Source organism: Vombatus ursinus, unplaced genomic scaffold (assembly GCF_900497805.2).
Source record: "Vombatus ursinus unplaced genomic scaffold, bare-nosed wombat genome assembly UNPS02010394.1, whole genome shotgun sequence".
Taxonomy (NCBI): Eukaryota; Metazoa; Chordata; class Mammalia; order Diprotodontia; family Vombatidae; genus Vombatus; species Vombatus ursinus.
The window spans coordinates 2122943-2141123 of NW_020950172.1; the positions used below are offsets into that span (position 1 = coordinate 2122943).

The 18181-nt window shown below is 48.8% G+C and overlaps 1 protein-coding gene across 1 annotated transcript in view; it reads left to right on the forward strand.

The window, feature by feature from the left end:
• Window positions 1-18181, forward strand: part of TBC1D22A (TBC1 domain family member 22A) — a 306894-nt gene that overhangs the window by 116900 nt on the left and 171813 nt on the right. Inside the window, exon 7 of the mRNA XM_027854296.1 lies at window positions 10080-10194. Coding sequence (XP_027710097.1) covers window positions 10080-10194 — 115 coding nt within the window. The remainder of the gene's footprint in view (window positions 1-10079; window positions 10195-18181) is intronic.

Consider the following 18181-nt stretch of genomic DNA (forward strand, 5'->3'; position numbering starts at 1 on the left):
GGGGAAAACCGAAAGTTGCCCTATGGAGTAAGGTCTGCCCACGTCATGGTGACCAGGGGCTGATAAAGGCTGCTGCAAGGTTGGGGCGGTGGGCATCACTCTCTGCCTCCTCTTCAACTTCACTAGGATTGAAAAGCTTTGGTCACGGATCTGGCAGCCTAGGACCAGCTCGGGGACTTTCATCACCAGCTGGTTGACCACACAGGCTAGAAAGGACCCGAGACATCATCTAATCCACCTGCCTCTTTTTCTGGATAAGGAAACTGAGGCTTAGGCAGGTGACATAGTAGTGCTTGGTATTTGGTACCTGGTTGTCTGATTTCAAGGCTGATTCCCAAAGCAGGGTCAGTGAAGAGAGTATTTGCACCAAGAAAAGCATGAAGCTAAAAGAACAAAAGAGCTCTTTTGGATTGGTTGAATTTTTGGCTAGCACTAATTTTTATAATTCAAGTGGATGTTATTGTATTTGTTGCCATTCATGTGACAAATGCTTATTAAGCACCTTCAATATACAGAGCTTTAAGTGCTGGGGGATACAGGGACCCAATAAAGTAGAGGCCCTGCCCTCCAAGTGCTTACAGTCAGTGCTTATGGGAGAAAACTCTTATCCATAAATGAGCGTAGTACCAACTGGTATTTGGAAAGTGTGAGAAACAAAAGAGAGTGTGGAAGGCAGAGATCAGCTCCACCCCCAGAGAGGGCCAGGAGAGCCCAGTGGAGCAGATGACAGCAGGCTGGACCTCAAAAGAAGGGAAGGATTTCTGGAGGAACAGAGAGGGGGGAGAGCAGCCTCGTTGTAGGGGTGATGAGAGCCAATCCACACAAGTGGAACAGGTGGGTGGTGTTTGGGAAATGGTATACCGTTGTCTGGAGGGGATTGGTGGAAGATGAGGGTCGGAAGACCCCAAGGGGACAGGAAGCACAGTGACGTGTCTGATACTGAACAAGCTGGGGATTTTTCTATTTCCAAATTGATAACATGAAGAAAGGGAGAAGCAAGGCGGACCCTGGAGAGTCAAAAAGAAGGTAATGGTAATGGTAATGGTGATGCGGTTTCAGGCTTGACTGATTTTAGTTCATTGTGTAATTATGTGGCTAGAGGGCTGGCCTTGGATCAATGGCATGTTGAAGGTGATGTAAAATATCTTCGTGATTAGTGGCAGTCATTTAATTGCATTTGAATGTGGCCCAGATTCCAGCCGACTGTAGGCTGGGGATCAAATCCTGGAACTGGCCACGAATAAAGCATGTTGCTGTGGCTTCCTGACCTTGCCTTCCTTCCCACGGGGGCTTCTCCCTGTGGTCTTCTTGGAGCTGGAGCAGCTTCATGGAAATGTGCTGAGACCGACCTAGTTGGGCATTGTTTTTTTGTTTAGTAAGTCAGGAAACTTGGGTCAGGGAGAAGTTTCAGAAGTGGCTGCCTGAGTGAAGGCGGCACCGGTTAGGCTGGGAAGGACCAGAGAGTCTCACAATCATCCCTGCAGTGATCCGAGGTTCAGAGAGTTGGGCAGTGTTGAAGAGTGCCACACAGAAATAGCCAGGAAATCCTTGACCTTTAGATCTGGAAAGCCCTGCAGAGGATGGATCCCCCAAAGGCTGAATACAAGCAAGGATGTGGAGGTAGAAAGGGCAGCATTGGACAGATGGTTAGATTTGTACTCTGTGTGTGTGTGTGTGTGTGTGTGTGTGTGTGTGTGTGTGTGTGTGTGCGTGTGTGTGCGTGTGTGTACTTGTTATCTGTCCCATTATAATGGAAGCTCCCTGAGGATATGGACCTGCTGATTTTTGTTTTGCGTCCCCAGCCCCTGCACAAGATAGATGTTGATTCTGTCTCTCTTTTTCTTTGGTGGCCCACTCCTAGAAAGGGTTGTCTATACCATATGCCTTTATTTCTTCAGTTCCCGCCCTTTTGTTTATTCAAAAGTGCCTTCTGTGTTCTAGGCACACTAGGGCTTCAAAGACGGCGCTGAAACCATCCCTGCCCTCAGACATCTTATATTCTCTTTATCCCGCCATCCTTCGAGGTCTAGCTTCTGACCCTGCTCTGGCTTGAATCTACTGTCTTCAGGGTCTCTACTACTCTCCAATGGCTGAATCCAACAACCTTGCTTAGTGTCTTCCTTGAGTGTTTCTGGAAAGGCTTTCACATGGACATCATCCCATGCCCCAGTCAATCTCTCCTCCCTGGCTTGTGGGATGTTGTTATCTCTTGGTTGCCATCCTATCTGTCTTGTTCTTTCTCTCCTGACTTGTTTGCTCATTCATCACCGCTGTCATCACCCTTCTCCTGCCCAGTCTTTGGGGGTACCGTCTGGTCTTCTCTGTGCCCTCCCCGCTCCTTCCTCTCCATAGGCTTTTCCTCAGTGTGTTCAGTTATTATCTAGGTGAACACAGGTCTTCCTGACCCCAAATCCAGCCCTCCGACCACTGTGTCCCATTGTCTCCCTCAAACCCAGACTCCTTTTAATGTCGACAAGAGGCATTGGAATTGGCCTTTGGGGGAGTCCTTAAGTTAGCATCTCCAAGTGAATAGCACATAAATGAGTAACAGTTGTTTATGTGCCCCTGGGGACAAGGAACCCTTGAACCCACTACCCATGTGCCATGTGGTTTTAAACAAGTCCTTTCTCAGTCTTTCAGTTCATGTGAAAATGGTAACTGCCATCTCTCTAGTTTAGAGTAAAGATGGTGAATGAGGTTTATGTAAACGCTGAGAAACGGCACAAAAGAAGTGGGGGTTGCGTGTATTCCGACACACAAGGATCCTCAAAATGATGGAGCCCTGCTCCGAGAGAGAGGCTGAGCAGCGGAACACGCAGAAACCAACGAACACGGTCATCTAGTGTTTGAACCCCAGAGGTTCGGGTACGGGGCTCCCTGTTTACAAAAACTGTTCGGGAAGCCGGGCCTCAGGTTTGGCCGCAGGTCACACTGTGTCCTGAGCCAAGCTCCACATGAAGACAGTGTGTAGATGTCAAAGATGACCTCATGAGCCGGCTCGAGGAGGGAGGAAGAAGTGGCCTTTCGGATCTGTGGCTGACGAAGAGCTCATGGCCAAGCAGGTGAGAGAGAGAGAGAGAGAGAGAGAGAGAGAGAGAGAGAGAGACGGTATCACAGAAGGTAAAGGGACAGTTTGGATGATGTGAGGTATTTTATGTTTTCTTCTATTTTTTCATTCTTTTGATTTTGTTGGACTGACTGATGCTTGATGTCTCATAGAGTTGTTAGCGTCCACTTGCCCAGCTTTAGTTTTTAAGGAATTCTTTCCTTCAGTTAGCTGTTGTGACTGCTTTTCCAAGCTACTGATTCTTTTTTCATAACTCTGCATAACTCTTATTTCTTTCCCCTATTTTTCTTCCACCTCTCTTACTTTTTTTTTTTTTTTTGGTGAGGCAATCGGGGTTAACTGACTTGCCCAAGATCACACAGCTAGTACGTGTCAAGTGTTTGTTCTGAGGCCGGATTTGAACTCAGGTCCTCCTGACTTCAGGGTTGGTACTCTATCCACTGTGCCACCAAGCTGCCCCTCTTACTTGATTTTTAAAATACTTTTTGAGCTCTTCCAAGAGAACCTTTTGGTTTTGAGACTACTCATATTCCCCTTTGAGGCTTCACATGGGGGCATTTTGACATTGCTGTCCTCTTCTGAGTTTGTGTTTTCGTCTTACTTGTCACTACAGTCAGGGCTTTTTTCGGTTTTTTACTCGTTTTCCAGCCTGTCTTGTGACTTTTACAGTTGAGCTCTGCTCCTGGGGCACAGTGGGCACCATCCCAAGCTTCTTATGTTGGGGGCAGGGGCCTGGTCACTGGCTTTCTATGCTGGGGCTGCTTGTGACTTGCCCATTGCATTGGGGTGGCCCGGTCTAGTCGCGCCTGTTATGCCAGGTTGCTGGGGCTAGGGACCTCACAGCCGGCCTGCTGGGCCAGGACCGCCAGGCCTCGGGTGCTGATCTGTGCTCTGGCCAGGAGCCTCCTGCTGGCTTGCCCAGGCATCTTCTGTGCTGGACTGTGATCCCCTTTTACCCAAGAGAGACAGAGCTTTCCTGAAGTCCTTCTAAGTTATCTTAAGCTGGAAAACTGTTTCACTTAGTGTTTTTGTGGGTTCTGTGGCTTCAGAATCTGTTTAGGGCTCGATTTAACGTTAACTTCCAGGCTTCTCTCCTCCATCTTGGCTCCACCTCCTGGATGATGTGGAATTTAAAAGGGCCTTCTCAGTTATGTCTAATGTAGTTAGAATTAGAGGAGAAACAGGAAACTGGCAAAAAAAAAATCTTTATGGCAAGTTTTTCTGATAAATATTTCATTTCTAAGATGTATAATAACCTGTTCAAATCTGTAAGAATAAGAGCTCTTTCCCAGGTGATAATGCTGAAAGGTCATGAATGGACAGTTTCCAAAGGAAGAAATCCCAGGTATTAACAATCATATTAAAGAAAAAGTCCTCCAAATCACTCATAATTAGAGAAATTTAAATTAAAACAACTCTGAGGTTCCATCTCACACCCATCAGCTTGGCAGAATTGACAGAAGAGGAAAGCAGGCGTGCTAGGCTCATTATTTGCCCCCAAAGTTATTAACCATAACACATATGCAGACCTGTATCCTTTAGAGGAAGAGCACCACTCTGCACAAAGAGATTTATGTCGACCCTTTCTGTGTTAGCCCAGAACTGGAAACTAAGGGGATGCTCATCCACTGTGGAATGGCTAAAGAGATTATGACAGATGAATGTAGTGGGATATTATTGTGCCCAAAAAAGGAAGAAATGGATGGGAAGACCTCTGTCAACTGAGGCTGAGTGGCTTGAAGCTGGAGAAAAACAGCAAGATAAAGAGGCAGACCTTGGAAGGTGCTGAGGCTTTGGGTCAGGGCAGTGCCCACCCCCAGCTTGAAGGCTGGGCCGATGATGAAGCGCGCTGCCGCCTCCTGCTGGAGAGGCGATGGCAGGAAAGGGCCAGAGGAGAGCCTTTGGACACAGCCAGTGGAGAAATTTGTTTTGTGTGACAATTTATATCTGTTATCCAGGGTTCATTTTCTCTTTTAACTGGGGCAGAGGGGAAGTGGAAGGAAGGATATTAAATGTGCATAAATAAATGAATAAATTAGTAAATAAGAGAAACACACACATGCAGAACACCATTTGTTTTATGATAGAAAACATTTCAAATCCCTGGCCAAGGTTTATATTTCAGTTCAAGGACAGCAATCTGTCTTTCATGCTTTCCTTCACCATGTCCTGAGCAGTCCCTAGATGCTACAGCGTGAGCTCCCATCGATGGGTGCTGAGATCTTGGAGGACGAAGGGAAGACCCTCACGCTGTCCATGGGGGGGTGTCCTGCGGGGAGGTGACCCTCTGTGATCGTCACCCCTGCTGGCTCACGGGTGATGAGGACCAGACGATGTGGATCCCTTTGTGCAAGCCAGCTCTTCTAGGTTCCCCCCCCCCCCGCCCCAAGATGTTCAGATTTGGGCTATGACCCAGTCATACAGGACGTGGCAGGAGGTTCTGGGACAGCGGCCACAGAGTTGGTCTCAGGAGAGGCCCTTGGACCACATGGACGTGTTCATGAAGTGAAACGTCTCCCTCTGGAGCGTGCCCTGAAATCAGGGTTCATTCACTTCTTGGTCGTGTTCGAGAGGAAATCAGTCATAAGATTTAGGCCTGGAAGGACCCCGGGAGGTGTTTTAGTCTAACCGTCCCACCCTCCTTTTTACAGAAGAGGAATCTGAAAGCTAGTCAGTCACTGAGCATTTATTGAGCACCTGCTGTGTGCCTGGGCCTGGGCTAAGTGCTGGAGTTACAAAGAAAAAGCCAAAATAGTGCCTGCCCTTGGAGGGCTTTAACTCTAATGGAGAAGACAGCGGGTCTTTAGTTACATGGTAGAGGCTCTTCCCCAAGGTCCCAGAGTTAAAGTGGGGATTAAAATCCAGGTCCTGTGACCCCCAGCCCGCTGCTTGCTTGAATTCTCTGTGGGTAACTGAGCTATCATCCACATCATCTTGGTCTGCTGTTAGTTGCAAGACTTCGCAGTTATTAAGAGGGAACCAGAAAGCCTTTGGGGATCCTCTCACCACCCACGACCAGGCTTGTTTATTTTTGTTTTTTATTCCTGGGCCACCTTTCTGTAGAATGCCATACACAGACAGGTGTGGATTTTAAAGATCTTGTTTTCTTTCTCCCTGGACTCTTGTTTTCATCTTGTTTTTGTTTTTTCAGGGAAACAGTAATTTGGTTTAATTGGTTAAAAGCCAATCTGAAAAAGCAAAAATTTGGAATTATTGAATATGTATTTTTTTAAATTAAAATTTTATCTTTTAAATTAGCAAGCATTTATTTTCTCTCCCTCCCACCCTTTCCCCATCAGAAAAAAATAAAAGAAAGGAAAACAAAGCTTTTGTAACAAATCTACGTGAATAAGTTAAACAAATCCACGTATTGCCCACGTCCCCAAATGTGTCTCATTCTACATCTTGTGTTTAATGCCTAGCATTAGGAGGTGATGATTGGCCTTTGTCTTGATCAGAATTATTGAATTTGTTTAAAAATGCAATTTTATTACTTTAAAATACTTCTGTAACTGGGCCTGGTCTGTCTGGCAACCAGAGATTTCTTGGACCTGCTTTAATGAATAGGTAATAATTTCTTGTTGTTTTTTATTCCTTTTTCAGTCATGTCTGACTCTTTGTGACCCCATTTGGGGTTTTCCTGGCAAAGGTCCTGGAGTGGTTTGCCATTTCCTTCTCCAGTCCATTTTACATATGAGGAAACTGAGGCAAACGGGGTGAAGTGACTTGCCCAGGATCACATGACTAGTGAGCGTCTGAGGCCGGATTTGAACTTGGGAAGATCAGTCTTCTTGACTTCAGATTTGGTGCTCTCTGCGCTGTGCACCTAGCTGCTCCTATAGATAAGAGTGTTGTGTAGTTAACATTTCACTATTGGGCATCTGAGTTGGCAGTCCACACAGTTAGGTACCCATTGGCAGAGGCTGTGGGTTCTCCATGGCCCTGCCACTGGTGCACAAGCACATCTTGGGTGTCTCCTACCCACTGGACAGACTGAGCAGGGTCTGCCGAAGGCTTTCTGATTCTGAGGACTGCCCCAGGACAGCCCCTGGGGATGGGCGGTTGGTTTGGTTTGCAGCCACGTTTGCAGCTCCCAAAGCGTGGGGGGCCTGGGCTCCGTGTCAGTGGTGGGGACCCACTGCCCTTTGAGTTGTTGGAGTGGAAACTCTCCTAAAGCCACTAAAATGGTTCTTTCTTGTGGGTAAGCAGGCTGAGCCTTCCCTCTTTGCAGTGGAAGCTTGGGTCGGAGACTTGACTCAGTCATTGACCAGCCCAGAGTTAGAGAATCATAGGAATGGCCAGTGGCCCGGGGCTTCCAGGCATCCCATGGGCCCCACGGTCATCCTTCCAGGCTCTCCTTTAGCCAAGTCTCGAGTTCCAGCAACAGTCTTTCGTTCTCCTTCCATTTCATTCTGCAAAGTCTTAGTGGAATTCTCGTGTTCTTGGGCCCTGATTCTCTACATGTGAAAAAATGACCTGGTTCCTGCCGATGTTTTAAAAACTGATTTGTAATTACTGTGGGGCTGGCATGAAGGTGAACCTAACTGTGACATGGTGAGAAGGAGAGGGCCAGGGAGAGAGCGCCGTAGAAACTTGAGAAGGAAGGGCGTCTTTCATTCTTTTGGTTTGGTGGGGGCTAAGTCAGGGAAATCTTCCCCGGGGAGAGGGCGTCTGAGGGGCTGTCAACGGCTCGAGAACCTCTGGAGAGAGCCCATGGTCCCCAGCGCTTCCACGGTGGGTCCTGGCCGGGCCCCTTGGGCTCCTTGGAGATAGAGAGCTTGAGGGCCTTTCTGCGTCTGTCTCCCCAAATCCTCTTCTCTTCAAATGGTCTCAGATTCTGAACGAGCAGAGCCCTGATTCTGGGGTGTCCTGGGGTTCTCGAGGAAGAGTCTGCGGGTGCGGTGGGTGCTGTCCCTGATCAGTGTTTGGCTCTTTCCAGATGTTTTAGGTTATGCGGCTGGAGGTGGTGAGGCAGTACTTTCTCTGCTCTTCCTGAGGGTCTGGCACGCAGTGGGCCCTATCCACGTGCTGGCTGTTATCCTCCTCACTCATGCCCACCCCACGTGGCCGGTCCTTTCTGTGTGTGCAGCACCTCCTGTCCCTGTCCTCTTTACAGTCCCAGTGTACCTGTCTCTGTGCAGCTGCAGCCTGTCAGTCTGACTGTGTCGTTCCCCCCTGCCCGACCTCTCTGGCTGTGGCAGCCCTTTGCCTCTAGGATCAGGCACGGGCAGCTCCTCGGAACTTGGCTCCTTGCTGCCGTGGCCACCTTCCTCCACCTGCTCTGCCGTCGCCCCGGTGCAGCATCTCCTTTCCCATCTCTGTTGCCGGGACTCTTGACTTGCCTTCTTACGTCCATCCTTGGGATGGAGTTTCAGAGGGCCTGGTTAGCAAACGCTCGTTTTCTGCCTTGTGAGATAGAAAGCCCAGGCAGAGCCTGTCCTGGTTTTGCTCGTACTCTTCCTGCTGAATGAGCCACTCAGCCCCTCAGGAGTAGGTTTTGTCCTCTGTAAATGGGGGTGAGACTGTATGTCCTGCCAGCCACTGAAGGGCCTTGGGAGGAAGGAGCTTTGCACCTCTGAATTGCTAGCTCACTGACATGGTCGTGGAGGCTTCTTTGGGACCCTCTTGTTGGCTCCTTCCAGCCTTGGAGTCAGCTGGCCATCGGATGGGGTGAGAGTTCTGGGCTGTCTGTCAGGAGGCCTGGGTTCCAGTCCTAACTCCGGGACTTAGGAGCTGTGTGAGCACCAGACAGCCTCAAATTTTCTCCAAGCCTCGGATTGCTTGTCACAACAGGGGAATGGTCCTCTTGGACTGGCCATCAGGAGGGAAGCATCCAGGAGTGCCATGTGACACAACGGTGTTATGGTTGCCATTTCTTCCCTGGAAGTGCTTATCTGAAGGAGATGCTAAAAATGCAAATTGTTTGTGTGCCCTGATCGTCCCATCGGTGTGCGTGCGTGTAGATCTGTGTGGCGTAGAAAACCCGTGTCGTCACGAAATGTGGGCAGGTTGGGGCCTGATGGAGTCACCTGGTTCTGATGTTAGCGGTGCCTCAGAGGACCCGGTGGCTGCTTGCAGAGTACCCCTCTGCTCTTTCGTTTCTTCTCTAGCTGCCCTTGGAATTGTTAGGGACGTCAGTTCTCCAGGGAAGAAATGGGTAGGGGAGTATTGTGTGGGCATGCATTTAAGTAAGACTTTGATTTCCTGGATCATGCCCTCAGTATTACTTTGGTGAAGCTCCCAGCCTGATCAGGGCTGAAAAATGGTGAGTTCTGGAGCTGATTCAAGTGCTTGTGACTCCTGAACATTTGATTCACCTTGTGGTTGGCCAAGACTGAAGCAGAAAGAATGGCTTTCCTGCCTGTCCACGGGGTGGACTTGTCTGCCGGCGGGGCCGTTCTTGCTGGCCATTGGCATAGAAGCAGCAGGAGAGGCGTCCACCATGTGACCTGCAAGTGGTGGGAGTAGTGTCCCCAGGAGTCTGGCCAGTTGCACATCGTGGTAACAGCAATGCGGCTTACACTCACATAGGATGCCACGGTGTGCCGTGGGCTTCTTGGATATTCTTGTGTGGGAGCCTCCTAACGGCCAGATGGTGCACATGGGCAGGCCAAGATTTTAATCCTTTTTCTTTTTTTTTTTAAACCAAAGAGGAAAATGAGGCATTGTAGGGTAAACAAACCCGAGTAAAGGCCAGTGTTGCCCAGAATACTGTCTCTGTTCCTGGTCTTCTGACTCAAAATCTGGGCTTTGTCCACAGCCCTTCAGCTGCCCCCAAACATGGCAGAAGCTCCCAACAGACCTTGTAGTCAGGAGCCTCTGTTGGGGGAAAAAAGGAAAGACTGGGGATTTTATGTGCTTGATTTAGGAGCAATAGATAATTACTCGCATCTGTGTATCTGCATCAAATTAATTAGAATTAGCATCGATATATTGTTGAGTTGGATTCATTTCTAGGGTCCACTTGTATGCATTCCTCATTTCCCCTCTTGGTGTGTTTATTCTGTTTCAGATTTTTGAAAGAATCTTGTTTATCTGGGCCATCCGTCACCCTGCCAGCGGCTATGTTCAGGGAATCAACGACCTCGTCACCCCCTTCTTCGTGGTCTTCATTTGTGAACACATAGGTGAGCTTGTCTTGTCACTGTCCCTGCTTGGATGCAGGCTTCTGCTTAGCTGTGTTCTGCGCTGAAAGGAGGAGGCTATGGAGGGACGTGAAGGCCTCAGCACCAAAGTCTGGAACTCTACCATTTAAATTTAAAACTGGTATTGATCCACCCCCAACCACCACCTCTCGCTGATGCTATTCCATGGAAATTCCTCTCTGGGTTTGGGGGGTACAGGTTTCATTTTTGCACCTGTGTGCTTTACCAGCTTAATTTCTATGTGGCGTCCAATTGTCATCCTTGTCATAAGCTAGATTGATTACATTTAATAGAGGACAGATTACCCTTGAGTGACTGAAATCCTCTTCCCTGCACCACCTCTCACTTCGTTTCCACTCCTCGCTTCCTCAGGAGGAGGACTTTTCATTGCTAGGCAACTAATGAGAGCCACTGCTGCTTTCTCCCTAATCATCTCTTAAGTAGGGTAGAGGCTACTCCTGAGAGCGCTGGTGATTTCTGCATCTCGCTCCCTCATTTGACAGATAATGAAAATGTTCTTAATGATCCTAGAACAGTAGGATCTCTGCTGGTAGACTTTGGAGTTGTTAATTGAAATAAGAAATTCAACTGAGATGTGATTAGAGAATTGATATTCCATGTTAAATAGACCATTTAATTAATGTGGTAAATAAGTTGGTCTTAACTACTTTACCACCAACTTACATTGCAAGACCCAAGTGGTCGTTAATGCATTGCCTGGAGAGCAGCAGGACGGGACCAGGAGAACATGACTGTGTTACTGATTGCCCGGTGGAAGAAGAAAATCGGGATGCTAAAATGTATGTTCTACAAAATGGGTTTTCTGATTTACCTTAAATAGCTTCTTGTCCCCTCTGTGTGCGGATTGCATTATTCAAAACCAAGTGATATCTGTATAGATAGCATTTCGTCAAATCTTGCACAAAACGCATCATTCTCTCTGCTAGTTGACTGATTTAGGATGGATGGCTTTCTGATATTGACCTTGGTTTTCAAGAATACAGTGGAACCGCATGTTCTCATCTGTGAATGATAGCTATTAAAGTTAATTCTATCTTTCATTATGCCGTTCAGTTTTCTCGTTTGTCCAAATTGACTCGGATGGGACTTGTTTGTCTTCTTATACTTTGCTAACTTCATTTTCTTGCTTTACATAGTTTCATTCTGGATCTCTTTCCAGTAATCTTCAGCTATTCAGAATGCAGGAGGAAGGTGGTATTTTGGATAATTGAATTTTCAAGACATTGAGGACTAAGGCATCTGTGGCATAGTCGAGGCAGCCATGAGGCATTGGAAGGAGTCCTGGCTTTGGACTCAGAAGACTCGAACTGGAGAGCCGGCTTAACTCTTCGCTAGGGGGTGACCCTGGGCATGTCATGGACTCACTCCTGCCTCAGTAGGAAAAATAAACCCAAACTGAACTCTCGTAAAAGTCCTTCCTTTGGCCTCTCTCTGGGTTTCAGTTTTCATTCTGCTGGACAGCAGACTAGAAAGAGCAGGAAATTAGACTGATTATGGATTGCCTCCAAGGAAGTGGATACTTGAATCAGTCCTTGGTTTGGTTCATTTTTAACTCGTTTTATTATATTTTCTCATTTTATCCCAAAAGTGTCATTCAGCAAAAGATTCAAATTAGTTTAGGGTTTGGAGAATCCTTTTACCAGCTGCCGGAAGAAGAGCTCAGCAGTCATAGTTGGTGACACCCACTGAGGGATTCCAGATGTTGCACTCCGTAGACCTGGCATGCGAGTAGGAAAGGGGAGTAGACGCAGGTGGACTGGCCCTCCCCGAGGCTCGTCAGACCGGCAGAGAGCAAGCCGATGGCCTCGAGGGGAGCCTCCAGTGCCTGGCAAACTTGGGAAGCTTTGGAGGCGCGTTGGTGGGACAAGGTTTTCTCCGGCCTTGCTGGCAATGACTGAGACAAGGAGAATTTAGGAGAAAATGGAAGGTGGAATAAGTGTGGGACAGTAGGTGGTATCACTGAAGGGAATCCAATCTTACGGACTAGGGCTTCAGGCAGTAGAATGGGGGCAAGAGGCAGAAGGTGTTTCATTGGGACATGGAATGATGGGAACCACACCAGGAGGGCTTCCTCCTCAGCCTTGATGGTGAGACAGAGAAATACCGTGATCCAGACTGGGTGCCAGGAAATGGGAAGAACGTGGAAGACTGTTCCTGGTAGTCTCTGGAGAAAATAACTGGGAAGGAAGCTTGGAACCACTTTGATGGCTTAAGGTGTCAGCGCACCAGTGCACAGAGTACGGTTAATAGAAAGAAACTGCAGTTTTCACATAGGAAATGACTGTGATGCCATAGCTATCTCTGAAACTTGGTGGAATGGGTCTCATGCTGGAATGTGGTATTGGAAAGGCCCCTCCCAGCCCTGACACTCCTTGTTCTAAGGCCCCTCCCAGCCCTGACACTCCTTGTTCTAAGGCCCCTCCCTGCCCTGACATCCCCTGTTCTGAGTCTCCTCCCAGCCCTGACATCCCCTGTTCTGAGGCCCCTCCCAGCCCTGACCTTCCCTCTGCTCAGAAGAGGTGGAGGTTTCATAATCTAGCTCTGTCACGTACTACTTGTGCAGGGTCTAACTCTGGGCAGCATCCCTGACTCTGAGTTTCTTCTCCCAAAGGGGGAAGGGGGAATGGGCCCAGGTACCATGTGACCTTCCTGTCATCTCTCAAGCTGAGATGCTCATTTGATAGAAGGCATGGGGGGAGCCTTGTATCTTGAGATTCATGTACCTGACCTGGAAATCCATCACTGGGGAAAGGAGAATGGCAGAGGACATTTGGATGAAGAGGGAAGAGTAAGCCTGCTGTCACGGGGCCCAAGGGACCAGAATGAGGCTCCTTCTGGTGCTTTCTTGGTGCTTCCAGAAAGTAGGCTAAGTGGCCAATTAGTCAGCCCACAGGGGCTCCTCGAGGACTTGGGTTTGCTGTGGTTCTGACCCGCCGCGGGGGCTGGGACTGGAGAACAGGCAAAGTGCAGGGAGCAGCCTCTCCTCTTGGGAGCTGACTACTGTGAGGGCAGTGGGGCCGTAGGGCAGTGGCAGTGAGCAGGAAAGGTGATGTCAGACACCCTGAGACGAGTGACTGCGGTGTTTATCGTTTGAAGAGCTGGGTTTTATAGATTTGGTATTTCAAAGTTCACAGGACAGCTGGTCAGCTCTGCAATGGGGCGGCCTCAGCTACTGCCTCGTGTCACCGGGTTCTGCCCAGAACACACAGAATCAGATATTCATCATGCAGGTCCCTAGTCAAAGAGTGAAGAGGGTGTCCCAGCTGGAGAAGTGCTCCACGGCGAGCAGCGGTCTGTGATTCGTGGCTGGAAGAGCTGAGCTGCCTCCTCTGGAGAAGAGAGTTTGTTGAGAATATACCGTCTCTCTCATGAAGGGGGTGGGAGCTCCAGAGAGCTGCCTCAGCTAGTGCCAGTGGATGGAAGTTACTGGGAGGCAGAGCTCAGGGCCTCCGTGAGGTAGTGATCTGCCTGTCCCTGGCACAGCTCAGACAGACATGAGATAAACCCTAGGACATCACGGCAAAGCTTCCTGGTTTGTGTGGCAGGTGGGAGGATCTCGGCAATCTCTTCCAAACCCTTAGGTCTGTCCTTTCTTGTAGCATTTTGCTGGAAAAGGAATGACACATGAGACAATCCTGATCAGCTTAACTTTCCAATGTGACAGTGTCAGAATCTCTTTGATGAACACTAGCATGGTTGTGGAATGGAAAAGCAAGAAGTATCCCATCAAGCTGGCAAGGTCATGGGGAATCATTTTAGACAGCAGTGTCATTTTCTTGGTGGAATTTCGGCTGTGGAAATGCAGAGACCATTCTGACCAGTTCTTCAGGGCAAGTGGCTGCTACTGTCTTTCATGGGAGCTTGTGTGATGTGATGTTTGAGCCTCCCTCTTGAAGCAGCTCTAATTGATGCCATGTTGTGTCTAGTTTTTTTAAATAATAAATTAATTTTTAAGATGAATATAGAAAATGGATGAAATGGGTCCTATCTCTGGCCTAACACTGAAGAAATATTTATCTTCATGCTCTCCTTGGTCAGTGGCTTAAAATGGATGTTTTTCCTAAGAATATTTTGGCCTTTGGTCGGTGAAGAGGGGTGAACTTGTGGAGTCGTCCTGAGTGTGTTATGGGGGCAAAGTCAATCTGCATGACCCGGAGGGACAGTGGACAGCTCCGGCTGAGACTTGACCCTCATCGGATTTCCACTGGGCCTTCCCATTATCGGCTGTAAATTAAAGCTTGAATGACGGGAAAGGAGAGAGAAGCTCTGGGACCATCAGCTTGATAAATGAGACTTTTCTGAAGCTTTTGTTGTGACTGTCCTTGTTTGCTTTTCATCCATTTTCTGCCTGGCGGAGAAGGTGTTCCCGGGGTTCTCTTTTTCTGTCCTAGTGACAGATACGATTCTGTTGTCCATCAGAGCATTATGCCTCTTTTGTGAAATAGAAAGAGGTTCTCAATGGACATTTTGTGCACTTAGACTAGAAGGACAACATGCAATCTGTGCTGTGGGTGGCCAGACCCTTCATTAGGCTAAGTGGCCACACCTGGATTTACCTTTGTTCCTCATCTTCATTACCATCTCATTTTTGTTTAGCGTTTTGTTAAGCACTGAAGGCAGGTAATCTGCCATGATTAATCCCCTCCTCCTCAGGAATACTGGAATGTATAGGCTGATCTGGCCCAGGAGTTTGACCGTTTCAGCAGATTTATGAAGCCTGTACCAGGTAGAAGGAAGAGCCTGTGTTGGATTGGGCATCCAGAGCAAACCAAAACAAACAGTCCTTGGCCTAGCAATCTTCTCTTGTATTGAGAGAGCTTCCATGGGCATAGAAACAATTCAAGCAAAATAAATGGAAGAGGAAGAGCCTGTGGAAAGTGGCAGGGTCAGCAAGGGCCTTGCTCAGAGAGGACACCAGCACTTTGCCTTGAAGAAGCCGGGATTCAGAGAGAGGGCACGAGGGCTGTCTAGGTAGGAGAAGCCTACTTGGGAGGCCAGCGAAGAGCCCCTAAGGTGAGAGATGAGTGTCAAAATTGGGGAATAACGAGAGGCGGAGAGGGCGGGGAGACGCCAGCTCGCCACGTCTGAGTGCCAAGCTGAAGAGTGAGGGAAGCGCAGCCGGGGGGTGGGTGGGGGAGAGCTGTGTTTTGGGTAGAACCCTCGGGCTCCTCTGAGGAGCACTGTTCAGAGGCAGGAAAACCAATTAGGGGGCTGTTAACTAGTCCAAGGGAGAGGTGCTGACGAACTGAACTAGAATGACACCATCGGAATGGAGAGGAAGGGCTGGGGAGAGAATCGATGAGATGGGCGGTGAGGCAGGAAGCCAGACCTGAGGGGGCGGGGCATGGGTCTGCTCTCTGCAGAAGCCAGGACATCTTTATGGGTGAAGATCATCTGTCCTCATGGGACTCGGTGAGTTGGGACGCCTGCAGGACACTGTGAAAAGGCCCCTGGATCCTACATCAGAGGAGCTGGGGTCACGTCTCATCTCTGCCACCACACCCTTTGGGCCCCTGCACAACTCCCTCAGTCTCCTTTCTTCATGTCAGTGGACTAGATGGCCTCTCTGGGGAGATGTTGCTGTGTTCCAGAAGATGTCTGGGCCCAGATTGCAGGCAGTGATGTTGCAGGATCCTGGTTCAGGAAAGAGGTCAAGGCTGAAGACCCAGACATGGATGTTCTTGGATCTGAGAGGTGATGAGATGACCGAGAGGGGTGTACATATAGAAGGAATAGGCCGGCGCTCCAGTCGAGCCTTGTGAGGACCTCGTGATTGGGACACGAGGACGAAGAACTGGCCAAGGGCCCGCGGTGGGGCTTCACTGGGCCGGACACTGTGGACAGGCATGGCTGGGGGAGAGAGGTTCTTGGCCGGGCTCAGCCCTGAGCCCCTCTGCTCAGCTGGCAGGGGAACAGCCCCATCTTGGGGGGATTGTGGCAGTGAAGGGTTTCCCCGAAGCTCACTGGTAGTGCATGGCCCCCATCCTTATGGCAGAAAGTGCTCAGTCTCTGTGGCTTCATTCATTCAGATCAGCCGTGTTAAACTCACTGGAAAGGGGCGGCTCAGCTGTACTTAAGAATCTCTGAAGGCCACATGTTGACTCAGAAAACCATGACAACCTTATCTGTGGTCTGTTGTGTTTTTATTTATGTTGCTAAATATTTCCTAATTGCATTTGAATCTGCTTTAAATCATTGGATCGTGAGCTTCTTAAGAGCAGGAACTTACTTTTGCTTCTTTTTTATTCTCAGTGTTTAGTGCAGTGCCTGGCACCCAGTAGGTGCTTAATCAATGCTGATTGCCTGATTTGGAGGCCTGGGACTTGAATATCTGAGCAGGGCAGCGCCGCTGCTCCCTTCTGTGCGTGATGAGTCCTTTCCTTCTCACCGCTCCAGTTTTCTCATCTGTCAGATGTGGAGTGGCTCAGATAATCCTGAGAAGCCTCTAAGTTCATGACCTTCAGAGGGGTCCTGACCAAATGTGTGTTTTCACCACGCTCCCTCAGTTCTTGCATCATGGGAAGACGCTGACTTGGGAGAGTAACATTGACACGTGCAGATTGTGATCATTTCAAGCCATTTTTCCTGATCTGCCAACTCTGGCTTATCTCCAGATGCACTGGTCTTTCTGGAGATACTGCTTTAAAGTCTTACCGAAATTGGGTTCCTGTAGTCATTGAGGTCTTTATCATAGAGTACTCGCTTTGGGTTCCTGGGGAAACCCCTTTGTAGCTGGACTTGTTAAGGAGCTCTCCGCGGGGGAGAGGAGGGGCTGGGACTGATGCTGCCCTTTGTTCTGCTTCTCTTGAGGCCAGTCTCCATGATGTTGCATCACTCTGTGGCGGGAACATGCGGTCTTTCCAGTGCCTCATGACGGTGCCCAGACGGTACAAGCCCTGCCTGGTTTGTCTTCATGGGTGGCTGTGGAGTGAGTGCCCAGTGTTGACCAGATGTGCAGAGGCTCACTGGTGTGAGACGGGGAGGCCGCTTCACAGGCGCTGCATCTTTGGGACCCCAGTGGTCCCTGAAGGCCATCGACGAAGGCTTGGGTTGGGTGTGAGCTGGGGCAAGTGTAGGAGAAATACGAAGTGTTCCAAAAGTCTCTGGGCAGTTTTAAGCTTTATGATGCAAAATTCCTGTTTAGAACATGCCTATGGCAGCTAGGTGGTGCAGTGGATAGAGGTCCGGCCTTGGAGTCAGGAGGACCTGAGTTCAAATGTGGTCTCAGACACACAACACATGACACTTACTAACTGTATGACCCTGGGCAAGTCACTTAACCCTGATTGCCTCGCAAAAAAGAAAAAAAAAAGAATGTGCCTAGTTTTAAAGTGTAAATTGTTAAATCTAGGAATATTGGGCCTAATTGTAAAAAAACATCAAGTCAATAAGCATTTTTTCTCTTTTCTTGCTTTTTTGGTGAGGCCATGAGGGTCTTCCTTCTGCCATTTGGATTATTTGTTGGCATTAGTTTTAATAAAATTGTGTGATTCCAGGGCATTAAATGCTGGCCCTTTTTCCTTAGATTATAGTTCACACCTGGAAGGGACCTCACATCATTTCTGTAGGAATCAACAGAGGAAACAGAGACCCAGTCCCCAAGTCTCCCAGGCTTCGGATTTGAACTCGGTTCCTCCCTCCGTTTGCCGGTCAGCCACCCTTGAGCTGTTTCCTGCTGCTTTCTAGGCTTTTGGGGACTGGAAATTGGAGCTTGAAGTCATTCACAGAGCTGCATGCTTTACTCAGAGGAAGTAAGACAGCCCCTCCTTAGGTAGGCCCTGGAATGAACCTCTGGGCAAGCAATTCTGGACTCCTGGTGACTCTAAATCCTTTCTTTATAAACAGATGTCGTGTTTTGTACTACCCTGGAGTCAATCCTCTTTCTCAAAGTGAAGTAATCCCGGTGGAGAAGGGCCAGTGGTCAGCTCTCGAGCAGTTCTGATGGGGG